Here is a 12,448-nt window from a genome sequence, read left to right on the forward strand (position 1 = left end):
GAAGCTGAAATGTGAAGCTGTGTATTAGAAGACCTCCAGATTTAGTTATAGCTCTTCTTTGTGTGAAAATAAGTGCTTGCTTGATGTTGTGTTGGCAACAAATATACAATGCCAACGTTGTGTAGTTCTGTGGTTACTGCTCTGAGAATGAAATGACCATGGAGTGATCTTTCCACTGTTGCAGTATGCATGGGGGTGAGCCCACGGCACCCCTGGAGGAAGCAGTTGCTCGGGCACTGGGGAATTTTGTCCAGTTGCTGCCTATCTCTGTTTGTGGATGAAGGCAGGCTTGTCCTTTAAGGGCTGAAAGCCTTTCACAAATGCTTTATTTACAGTAAAAAAGAATTGCTACATTGCTAGGGGCACATTGCAGAAAATGAAAACAACCCTGTTCTTCTGTATTTTCTATTCTGTAGGTAAAATACAAAAGAGACTTTGAAGAAAGCAAAGGAAGAGGGTTCAGTATTGTGACGGATACGCCCGAGTTACAAAGACTGAAAAGGACTCAGGAACAAATCAGTAATGTATGTGACTGCCACCTAAAGTGATTATAGATGGAGAAATAGTGTGTCTAAGAAAAGGCGTGTTTGTTGGTGTTTCTGATGAAGTCTGTGAGAGTGAAGAATCTGATTTTGGTGACCGATTTGTGTATGTCAGATTTTGAAGTGTGTGAACTTTATACCACGGACCTGTACAGCACATTGGCAATGTGTGTTCACCTCTCCAGCTTTTAGCAAATATGCTCAAAGTATTTCCTATACTAAAATGATTTGACACTTTTTGCTTTTTTAATAGATTTGCCAGCAAGTAAGAATACTTTTGTAACTTTTTATTTACATGTAAACTATATAAATTATATAAACTATAAAGTTTTGTCCTTTTTTAGCAAGGGATGTCAAAATTAGCATAACTGGCAAGATGGAGTTTTCTAAAAGCAGATAAAATTTTGATACTGAGTTTTAAAAGAAAATACATGCAAGACAATATTCTGCAAGATGAGAAAGGAATGGCAAATAGCAAAACTTAGCCATGTGTTTCATTAGCTTAGAGCTTGAATGCAGACTGCTTTCAGGAGTGGGATTTTTAAAAATAGGACTTTTCCTGACTTGTGTTTTCACTAGGAAAGTTATTTATATTGTATTCCCATGTAGCATGTTTAACTCAACTGCATGATGGAATATTGGGTGACACGTAGTGCAAGTTGTGGTATGTATGAAATAGGTAAGAACTAGAGGGAGCTAGATATGATATGGAATCAATACCATTAGCTTGTCCTCGCTTCCCTCCTGATCGTTCTTCTGCTGCGAGAACTTGTCTCCATAGATTATTTTGTGAAATTTTTTTTTTAATCATTCTTTGTAGTAATAAAATAACAGCATGGCATCAGAGGTGCCCAGTGTAAGTATGATCAGAAGAAAATGATGGAGTTTATTTACTTGAAAGAAAAAACTTTTTTCAGGTTGGGATGTTACTGAAAAAAAAGAGTCACTGAAAAATACTAGTTTATCACAGCAATGGAGATGTACCATTCTTGCTGAAGCATTAACTAGGTAAGATTGTGATGCCCAGAGCTGATGTTTGAGGTGAAAAATTTAGGCTCATTTCCTGGAGCCTTGGCCAACGGGGAGGACAGTTAATTTAAGAGCTGTGCAAATGCTCCTATGCGTAGATAAGACAAGAACAAAAGCTCGTATCTTATGTTAATGCTGGGGCTAACTGAAATTTCTGGTTTGTGAGAGAGAAAGATGTGTTCTTCAGAGTGGCAAAAAGCATGGCCATTAAGACTTCCATTTGGGGTCTGGGAAACTTCAGCGACTCCCTGGTTTTAATCAACTATATTTTTTATTCAGACCAGGAACTTAAATTAGGTCCTCTCATGACCTACATAGCTTCCTCAAGCAAGAGTGATTCTTTTGTGTGGGGTAGTTCTGGAACGCATCAAGGAGATGAAACAAGCAATGCTCTGATGAATACTTAATCCCTTGCATGAGTCTCCTCTGTTAGGAGAGGTTGAGAGTAGTACCCAACAGAAGGCTTATGGCACTCAGTTTGGGTATTGGCATGCCAAGAAATTTAGTTAGATCTTGCAAGCCCAGTTCCCTCAACATCAGAATATGGAATAGTATTACACAGCTCACTTGCATACTCTTTCTCTCTCTCTTGTTCAAAGCATATTGGGTTTTCTGTTGTGGGAAAGGGAGAAACTAAAAACAAACAAGTAGTTTTGTGAAATGGGAAAGTTTTCTTCCCATCTCTATTTTTGAGTGGGACAAGGGGGTTTCTCTTCTAGCAGAAGACCTGATACTGTCTGGCTCCTGAACCAAAGGTATCTACCTGCCTTTTCCGACCCAGAAATACCTTTTTAAATGTGAAAAGTGTTTTTCTTTTTTTTTTTTTTGTCTTGGTGGTTGGATGTACCACTCCTGTCTCTTCATTCCTAACCACCTAGTCTTAACAATATAGAGTTATTCCATCCAGTCTTAACAATACGGAGTTGCTCCATTCAGTCTTAACGATACAGAGTTGTTTTGTTTTCTTGATGTATGTAGCTACAGAGATTCCAAGTCATGGACTCTATTAGAAATAATTAATATTGAAGGGTAAAATGGAATTTTAAAATGTGCGTGATAAAAGAAGTTGCATTTCAGTTACACTTACGCTAAAATAATAATTTGATTTGTAGCATTATATCCTAGAAAGATAATTCTGCATAGGCCATAACTTGAATCTAATTAGAAAATTCCTGTAATACAGAAATGCATTCCACACAGAGTAGATTCTGTATTTATCAGATAAACAGTATACATCATGGACTAAGGATCTAATTAATATTTCAAGACACTGAAAGGTAAGCACTTTAATAATTCTAAAATAATCTTGCTGTTCATATATAGCAAAATGAAAGAATACTAATATATATATTTAATTTTCAGTTTTGTTTTGATTTCACGTTGAAGTATTAGAAACTTCTCAAAGAGCCTTTTTGAAACAAAATTTTAACAACTTCACTGAAGGGGTAAGTGAGCACAGTTAAGTGCGTAGCTATTCTTGATGAAGATAAGTAACAAAATAGAGCTAATGATAATAGATGTTATTTAGCAGAAATCTTTGTAAAATATTGTCTTTTTGTCTTGATATTAAGTTTTGCAGCATACATGAATATTAGCACAGTGCTAATATTCTGACTTTTTAAAGACTCTCTTATGCTGTCAGTATAAACCTTGCGAGGAAAAAAAGATAGTGGGGGGAGTGGGAGGAGAGTGGGTTGATGGAGGGGGTTGGATTTTGGTTGCTATTTTGCCAGCAGCAATCCTGCCTCTGAAGACTTAGACCGAACTCATGGAATTTATTAGCATTAAAAGCCTAATTCTGCAGATGTGCAACATGCTCCTTAGAAAGAATCACGAAGCCTTTCTGGGACATTTAAGTTCAGCTGCCCCAAACTACAACTGTTACAGCTTCTTAGCATTGGGTTAGATTGAAGGGCGTAAATCACACATACTAGCATGCTAGTCTAGATTGATGTAGGGAAGGCTGCATAAACTAAGCAGCTTTTTTTACTGATGAGTTTGCAGGATTTTTAGCATCCTTTGCATGGCTGAGCAGGCATTTTAAAATTTAAATAAATTTTATGAATTAATAGGTGTGAAAATGTTTATAAGTATTATAAAAAGTATATATGTTTATAAGTATTATAAAAGTTTATTAGTATTTTTTCAATTAATACAAATACAAATTTCGATCACTTCTGCTGCAGATGTCACTGTTTCTTGGCATTGAATATGTAGTTAATACACACAAAATTTATACTGTTCACACAGAGAAATGTGTTAATTTTGTTAAAAGACCTTGCAGTGTTTTTTGTCCATCTTGAACTTTGAGAGGATTTTCACTATTAATGCAAATATTCTCAAAATGAAAAAAATACCATGTATTTTTATAGGTGATTTTGCCAATAAGCTAACTGTAAACTGGTTTTACAAGGAAAAAGTTAAGGTGGCAAAAGGAATGGAATAATTAAAGAAGATGGCAAAAGTCTATTTATTGATCTATCATGACACATGGCTAAATGAAGAAGTGGGAGCTCAATCTTATAATATTTCCTTCAGGGAAATGGAACACTTTCAGCAGTTTGCAGCAATAAGCTGCAGCTTACTGCCACTGCACTTCTATGTCTAGATACATCGCTTGAAGCATGTTTTATCCTATGTGAAATAAGTTGCTCTTTCTTAAATCTGTTCCTGGTAAATGTCTGCAAAGCATAAAGCAAAACAGGCGTCCATACAAATTGATGGAGTGAGCAGCTTTCATTAAGATAAAGGCCAGTGCTTGGATAGTAGAGGTTGCTGGCTTGGTTGTATTGCTGGAAGGGTGCATGGAAGCTTTCACAGTGGTTGCCCTCATTATGTTGAGAGCCCGTGTAAGCATTTCTCACTTCCACATTCATGCTGTTGTGAACTTAAGTCATGTGGGAGCAAGGAGCAGTGCACATCTGTGCCCTTCTTCCCGTTGAGAGCTAGCAAAATGGAGTCATGCAGTTCATTTATATGTATGATGTGACTCGTTTTCAGGAGGTTTGGATTGTATATGAAATGAAAGCTATACCTTAAGGTAAAAAAGGAAAATAAGAAAACAGATTAAATTTGGTTTACAAGGCACATTTCCAAGGTATCCTACTTTGGTGAAGACCTTAAGTTAGGAAGGACAGTAGAGTTAGAAAAGAGAAAGAAGGTCACTGAATCACCCCTGGGGGATGGGGGAGTCTCCCCCATATACTGTGAGTTGAACTCCTTGCTGAAGTTAGCGAAACCTGTATTGGATGCAGAGAGAGGGTATGAAATCCAGCTGATTTTGGAAAAGTTACAAATAAAGCCAACCAGTCTTTTTTTTTCTTTTTTTTAAACATCCTGATTCCAACAAGTAAATTAACAGAGCTTTTTGCTTATTTGTGTGAAAACAGTATTTTAAACATTCATTGAATTATTATGTAAAATTGCACTTTCTTTAAATATAATTTTTGATTATATGCAATAGAATTACTTATAAATGAAAATCTTGTAACATTCTCAAAAGCAGTGTGTGTGGATTTGAATGAGAAAGGCTACATATTAATCGTCTTTAATGAATATGGTGCATGGTTTTTTTTAAGTATCAAGGGACACATTCTACCTCCAGTTAAATTTATACAGCTTCAGGGGAAGCAGCAGAGGACAGGATTTCCCCCGTAATTTGAATCAACTAAACACCTGTTTTCTGGAGAAAGACACAAATGATAAAGAATTGGGTACTGCCTCAGATGTGATACAAATATGTCTTCATGTAGCAACTAAAGGAGGAAACAAACAACATTGCTACTGTACTTGTGCACATCTACACATCTGAAGTTAGAAACTGTCCCTAACAGACATCCATGGCTCTGTATTTGGAAGCTATTGGCACAGTTGTTCAATGTGTTTACTTGCTCAAACATAAAATGGTCTCTTAAATTGCCAAAACAGATTGTAGAGAAAATTGGCAGGAGAAGATGTTAACAACAAGGCCTGGAGCTCCATTTGTAGGATTCACAGCGTAAAGCCTGCAAATACTTGTCTCTAAGGGCTGTTTTCCCTCCATTGAATTCAAGTGAAGGAGAAGAATAGCATGAAAGGGAGCAAGAAAAATTGACAGCAACATCAATGTCTACGTTTCACAAAACCAACCATGGCACAATGAAGAGACTGGGTAAGCATGTTAAATCATGTACTAAAAGAGCTTATATTGTTCTAGACAGTACTGGGATTTTCACTGCTTCTGAAGTGATTCACACTTTATCTGACTGTCTTTATATTCCTAAGCATGATTTCGTTGTTGTTGTTGTTTCATTTGGAAAATACGCATTTAGTCATATGAGACAACTGTGTCTACTAACATAGACAGAATAGCACTTGCTGCCCAGTGTATGAAATGCTGCGTGCCTGTAGCAGGCGTGGAAGGCTCAGTGCGCCGTGGTACCGATTGCCTTCTGCTCCCGTTGGCTCCTCTGACAGTTTAACATGAACTCCAAGAGCTATTCATTATTTGGTATGCTGTAGGCTTAATTCCACACAACTACATTTCAAATACGCTGCATATAACGTATGTGATTAAAAATCTACCAGTTGCATTCAACAGCATTTTTTTCTGGCTAGAAGCTAGGAGGCTGAATATGTCATTCCTATTGCTAATACAAGTGTATCTCTGCAAGAAGATGGAGTTCCTACTGTGCTCCTGTGCAGTGAACATGCATGCACAGAGTCATGTCCCTTCCTACTGTGCTCCTGTGCAGTGAACATGCATGCACAGAGTCATGTCCCTTTTCTGGATTTATCTTGTAATCTTGCTTTGTATAGATACATACCAATGGCAATTCTGAGAAGCCCCAGGTCCTTTGGCTTTTTAATATTTCTGTGTTGAAGTTTTTTGACTTCTCATTTTGAGTAAGCAGAAATAATTCTGCCTTTAAATGTAGAGTCCTAATAAATGCTTTAGAAATGACTTAGCGAAAGAATCACGTTAATTTTCAATGACTATGAGTATTTTTTGCAGATTTTTATATAGCTTTCATAACTGTACAGCTTTCAGAAATTTGTAAAATGACTGAACACATGCTTGAGAAATGATGAGTCTAAGGAAATGTAAGTAATATTTTAGATAGGACTTCTGCTAAGTGAGCAACTGGAAACCTTTGAGAATGCATTTCAAACCTCAATGTGTATTCTATTGAAAAAAGAAAAATCTTTCTTTAATGATCGTTATCAAAGTATTATGCAAACTTAGAAAAAGACAGTGTTAAATTAGCCCCTATGTATATGAATTCTTTACCTGCGCTTTCAGTAAAAAGTCTTAAATTATTTAATGGCGTGCTGCTTTGTCCGCTTCTTCCTGCTTTGATCCCTGTGTAGAACAATAGTCACCAAGCATTTGGTTTTGTAATATTATATTTCATTTACTGTTTATTTACGGTGTGGTATAATATTCCACACACCATGAAATGTTGTAAAAACAACCTGTAACAACTTTGTAGAATTTTCCTCAAAGCTTCTTTCTCACTTCTTTAACTGCATTGAATGAAATTGTTTTCAGAGTTGTCTAAGAAATGGGGAGATATTGGAATCCTCTTTTATGCAGTCCTTATTTATGTGAAGAACTAGAGCACAGAGATTAAAGTATTCATGCTAATCCAGTAAGTGGCACCTAGAGTAAACCAGTATCTTCTATGTCAGCCTTCCATCAGAGGTAAAGGGAGGCACAACCTTTGCTAGGGAATGTTACAGCTCTTTATTGGGGAGGAAAAGATCACTGAGAATCCAGAGCAGTTTGTCCATGATTCATTAGGGGTGGCACTGACTTCTTTTTCCGTCCCTGTAACTTTTTCAGATTCTCTGTGTTGGTCTCCCTTTCTTAATCCTTGTGATATACATGACAATAGCTCCCAACATGTGGGAAGAAACAGTGTTTTTAGACCCCAAAATGCCAAGTTGAAGTATACTTTTTGGATGCCAGATACTCACAGAATCACAGAATGACAGGGATTGGAAGGGACCTCTGGAGATCACCTAGTCCAACGCCCCCGCCAGAGCAGGTTCACCTCGAGCAGATTGCAGAGGAATGCATCCAGGCGAGTTTTGAATACCTCCAGAGAAGGAGACTGCACAACCTCTCTGGGCAGCTTGTTCCAGCGCTCTGCCACCCTCAAAGTAAACAAGTTCCTCCTCATGTTTAGATGGAACTTCCTATGACCAAGTTTGTGCCCGTTACCTCTTGTCCTGTCACTGGGCACCACTGAAAAAAGACTGGCCCCATCCTCCTGGCACCCACCCCTTAAGGATTTATAAGAATTAATAAGAGCCTCCCTCAGTCTTCTCTTCTCCAGACTAAAAAGACCCAAGTCCCTCAGCCTCTCCTCATAAGAAAGATGTTCCAGTCCCCTCATCATCTTTGTAGCCCTTGGCTGTACCCTCTCCAGCAGCTCCCTGTCCTTCTTGAACCGGGGAGCCCAGAACTGGACACAGTACTCCAGATGTGGCCTCAGCAGGGCAGAGTAGAGGGGGAGGATAACCTCCCTCGACCTGCTAGCCACACTCTTCTTGATGCACCCCAGGATGCCATTGGCCTTCTTGGCCACACGGGCACATTGCTGGCTCATGGTCATCCTGTTGTCCACCAGGACTCCCAGGGCCCTTTCCACAGAGCTGCTTTCCAGCAGGTCAGCCCCTAACCTGTACTGATGCATGGGGTTATTCTGCCCCAGGTGCAGTACCCTGCACTTGCCATTGTTGAATTTCATAAGGTTCCTCTCTGCCCAACTCTCCAGCCTGTCTGGGTCACGCTGAATGGCAGCGCAGCCTTCCGGTGTGTCAGCCGCTCCTCCCAGTTTTGTGTCATCAGCAAACTTGCTGAGGGCACACTCTACCCCTTCATACAAGTCATTGATGAATATATTGAACAGGACTGGACCCAGTACTGACCCCTGGGGAACACCACTTGTTACAGACCTCCAACTAGACTCTGTGCCACTAATCACAACCCTCTGAGCTCTGTCTGCCAGCCAGTTTTCAATCCACCCTACTGTCCATTCATCTAACCCACCCTTCCTAAGCTTGCCTGTGAGGATGATGTGGGAGATGGTGTCGAAAGCCTTGCTGAAATCAAGGTAGAAAACATCCACTGCCCTCCCCTCATCTATCCATCCAGTCATGCCATCGTAGAAGGCTATTAGATTGTTACTGATATTGCTATCTGATTGTTACTTATTACAATTATGTATGAATCTGTCAGTACAGGTGGAATTGAATAATTTAGTTGACTTTACTGGAAAAGTTCTACTGAGCAGGTGGACTTTCAATTTGCAGCAATGTATAACTCAGTCACATTAGGTCATATTCCATGGGGGTAGTAAAACAGACATCCCTAACATGGTGACATTCTTCACCTGCTGAAGATCAGCTTCCTGGTCCAGAGCAGGAAAAGCATTTAAGAGTCTATCAGTGACATTGCTATAAGACTACTTCTTTTGTAACACAGGTGGAAAGGTGCATAACTCTTCACCAGAAAGAACATAAGCATTTTACCATTGAGAAGCTGGAAAACAAATCCCTGCCCAAGAGAGGCAGCTGCATTTGGAAAAACTGTTGGCATTAAAAATAGGGATTTATGATGGGTGTTAGTGAGTTGTTTGACCTATTATATCCCATACTGTCCATAATAGCATTAGATGTGTAAATTCAGATAGGCATTTGGGTAAATACATCAAAACACTAACCCCAAATCTATGCTGAAGTTCTGGTAAGCTACTAATGTGTGAGAGAAACACCACAGCAGCAAATTGCATAAAATGGAAGTACTTGTCTGTCAGACGCAAGTCTATTTGGACTTGAGTGGCACGTGACCTTGGGACAATTTCTGCTTGGGAAGGCTCCCTTTCAGCAGCTGAACAGTGAGGATGGATAAGTGACCTTAAAAGCACCCTCACAAATGTGAAGCTAAAACTGTCCTCAGAGATGTAGGGGGAAATATTTTAGTTTAAGTGGATCTCTGGTGGTCAAAGCAAGCAGATGTGATGCCTACATATCTGCCTCTTAAATGGTCTTATTCCATCTGGCTTTATTCTATAGGTTTGGTTAGAAAAAATCCTTTTCTCTCCTTTTCTAGCAAATAAAAATATGATGTATATTATTGTGGTTTACTATGTTTTTTCTAGGATTTCAGAAGTCTTTTTTATAAGTTTATAGAAGAAATTGCTTTAACTATTGCTTATTTTCTTCTATATCACTGCTTTCATATGAAATGAGTTGATTACAAAAGTTATAGAGCATTTATGATGTAAAAATACATCTCAAAGTTTCAAAAAATTTTCAGTGAAGTTCCACAGGGAATAGTATAGTCTTTCTGATTCTAATTTAAATAAATAAATTTGACAGGATGACTGTAACCTTGCTCACTATGTTGACAAAATAAAAGGAGTTGTGTGGTGGAAGTAAAACAAGCCGTCCAGAAAAATCCCCAAGGGTATGGATTTACTGCATTGTGTAAGTGGGTCAACTCATGCATGAGAAATGAATACTAATTGTAAACTGGTTGCAAAACTGTAGACTTTAAGAATTGAATCAAGTGATAACCTAAATATTTTGATAGAGATGTCCTATCATGCTTCTCTTTAGAAAACAGCAACAAAGCTGAGCATTACAGAGAAATAATTTAAATATGTATTTGTGATACATTAGAACAGTGTCATTCAACTCCAATATCAAAGGCATGGTATTCATTTATGTCACTGGCACTGGTAAATTTTAAGTTGAACCTGTATTTGGTTAAACCTGTATTTGGATTGATTGCTTTACATGAGATACACTTTAATTCAGTAAAGAATGCTCTGTTTCTCGATGATCAAAATGTTCAGTCCATACGTCTTTGTCTTTTTCTGGTTAAAATAATAATAAAATAGAAATATCTAGTTAGGAGATATGAAAGAAAAGGATAGAAATTTCTGTCTTGTTTCATCTTCTATTTGTGATATAATATTCATATTGCAAGACAAGGCTTATATGAAAAGCATCAGTAGTTTAAGAAACTACTACATAATCTTCAAATATGTAACATAACATTTCATGGACTTCATTTTTAATCCACAGTAATTTCCATACCTTGTCAACAGATGCATGTGTTGCAGATACAGAAGTAAACCTCTAGGTCAATATGTACTTATTTAAAACTCTGAACATCCTAATTGGAGGCTAAACCAGCTATGTAAATGTGAGCAATAAATTGGCAGTTAACGCTATTTTCACATTTTGCTGCAGTATTGACTGTATTGCACATGCCTCTTTGTACTGCAGTTTATGGAATGAAAAATTTCAAGCTGTAATGAAGATAAGTATAAAAAGTGTTTTGTGGCAACTGTAAGCACTAGTCTGTCATCCGACTAAAGGACTTGAGTCTCTAAACACTAGTGACTTCAAGACTTAATTGACTTGGAAGGTTTCTGATACTTAAATGTATGCCTTTTTCTGTTGTGGTACTAAGCAACTAAATCATGACAAAAAACCAACAACTTTTTCCTGTGTCACTTGAACATATTTAAGCAATATCAAAATCACTCATTATTTTTAATGAGTACATATTTTTGAAGCCAGTGTTTTTTACATATAGTAAAAAGAGAATGAAAATAAAAACTCTTCATGGTATTCAACTTGGGAGCTAATTAAAATGAATTTAAGAGCTTTTAGAATGAGAAAAAATTAATTAGCCACAAAGTTGAGAACCAAGAGTTCGCACCTCCAGAGGTCCTTGAGTAGTTAAATGCTTGCAAGGAAAATATAATTTCTAATTTCCTTGTTTTTCTATATTGTCCATTACCCACTTATCATTTCAACTTTTAATTCTGTCTTATCTGATTCTTTTGTACTGTGCATCAGTTGCTAAGGCAGCATCTTAGGCAGTAAAACCTCCTGCTGAAGAACAAGATGCTCTGCTTCTTCTAAAGCTGATACCATCTTTAATCTTGATCCCTGGAGATTTGAATGTCTCAACCCTATGATGCTCACAGACTTCATTGACTTTGACAGCAGGGGTATCTGGTCCTCTGTGGCACTCAGTTATTTTTTTGGCATGTTAACACATATGTCTGTGATTTCCTTAGCCTGTCAGTAGATCCATTAGTTGTGACAAAGCCAGCACTGTAGTAAGTGTAATGATTAAACTTTTTAACCATCGTAGCATAAGAGGGGAAGTAGCAAAAGTTTACATATGACATTTCTGCTTGTGTCTACAAAGATTGTGGAGGATAAGAATTTACTTTTCCAAAATGCAGATTAGAGTGACACAAGTATTGCTTTCTAACCCTTTCTGCTCTCGGTATTATTCAAATAATGATTTAGTTGCAGAAATGTTTGTGTACTTTTTTGAAAGGTTCTTTCTCTGGCTCACACCAACATTGTCTCACTGTTAGCAACCACAATATTTTAATGGAAAACTGAAGTCGTTTTTCTTTTCAGATCTGCCTTGAGTTCATTTCTTTCTCTCCTGTCTTTTCTCATTTGGTGAGTTAATGACCCTGTTCAGTCCTTCAGAAAGAGGAGGTATAAAGGGGCAGACAACCGACTATTTCACTAAGCAAGCCACAGGCAGCAAGTAGAGGAAGTCTGAACCTTAGTCCCTGTAGTGACTAAATACTGGACTTTGGGAAAGTGTAGTCTGAGGAAAATGTCATTTGAACTGGTTGTTTTGAACTTCAAGGCTGGTTGTTTTCAGCTTTTCTGAGCTTCACTCCTGCCGTGCCCCTGCTTTATATTGGCTTCCCGCTTTCTTCACTAGGGAATGATAGTATAAAGTGAACCGCTACCCAGTTTGGCCAGTCTGGTCCTTTTCCAGCCTGTAGAAGAGAAATGTACTTCAGAGTGCGTGACTTATGTTGCTGGGGTTAGCTGACTTT

The 12,448-nt window shown here is 37.9% G+C and overlaps 1 protein-coding gene across 3 annotated transcripts in view; it reads left to right on the top strand.

Annotated features, from left to right (window-relative positions):
* Positions 1–12,448, top strand: part of NEBL (nebulette) — a 280,541-nt gene that overhangs the window by 133,052 nt on the left and 135,041 nt on the right. For all 3 annotated transcript variants that reach the window (XM_059819111.1, XM_059819112.1, XM_059819113.1), the window contains exon 4: positions 417–524. In XM_059819111.1, coding sequence (XP_059675094.1) covers positions 417–524 — 108 coding nt within the window. The remainder of the gene's footprint in view (positions 1–416; positions 525–12,448) is intronic.

Source organism: Gavia stellata, chromosome 6, assembly GCF_030936135.1.
Source record: "Gavia stellata isolate bGavSte3 chromosome 6, bGavSte3.hap2, whole genome shotgun sequence".
NCBI classification, from domain to species: domain Eukaryota; kingdom Metazoa; phylum Chordata; class Aves; order Gaviiformes; family Gaviidae; genus Gavia; species Gavia stellata.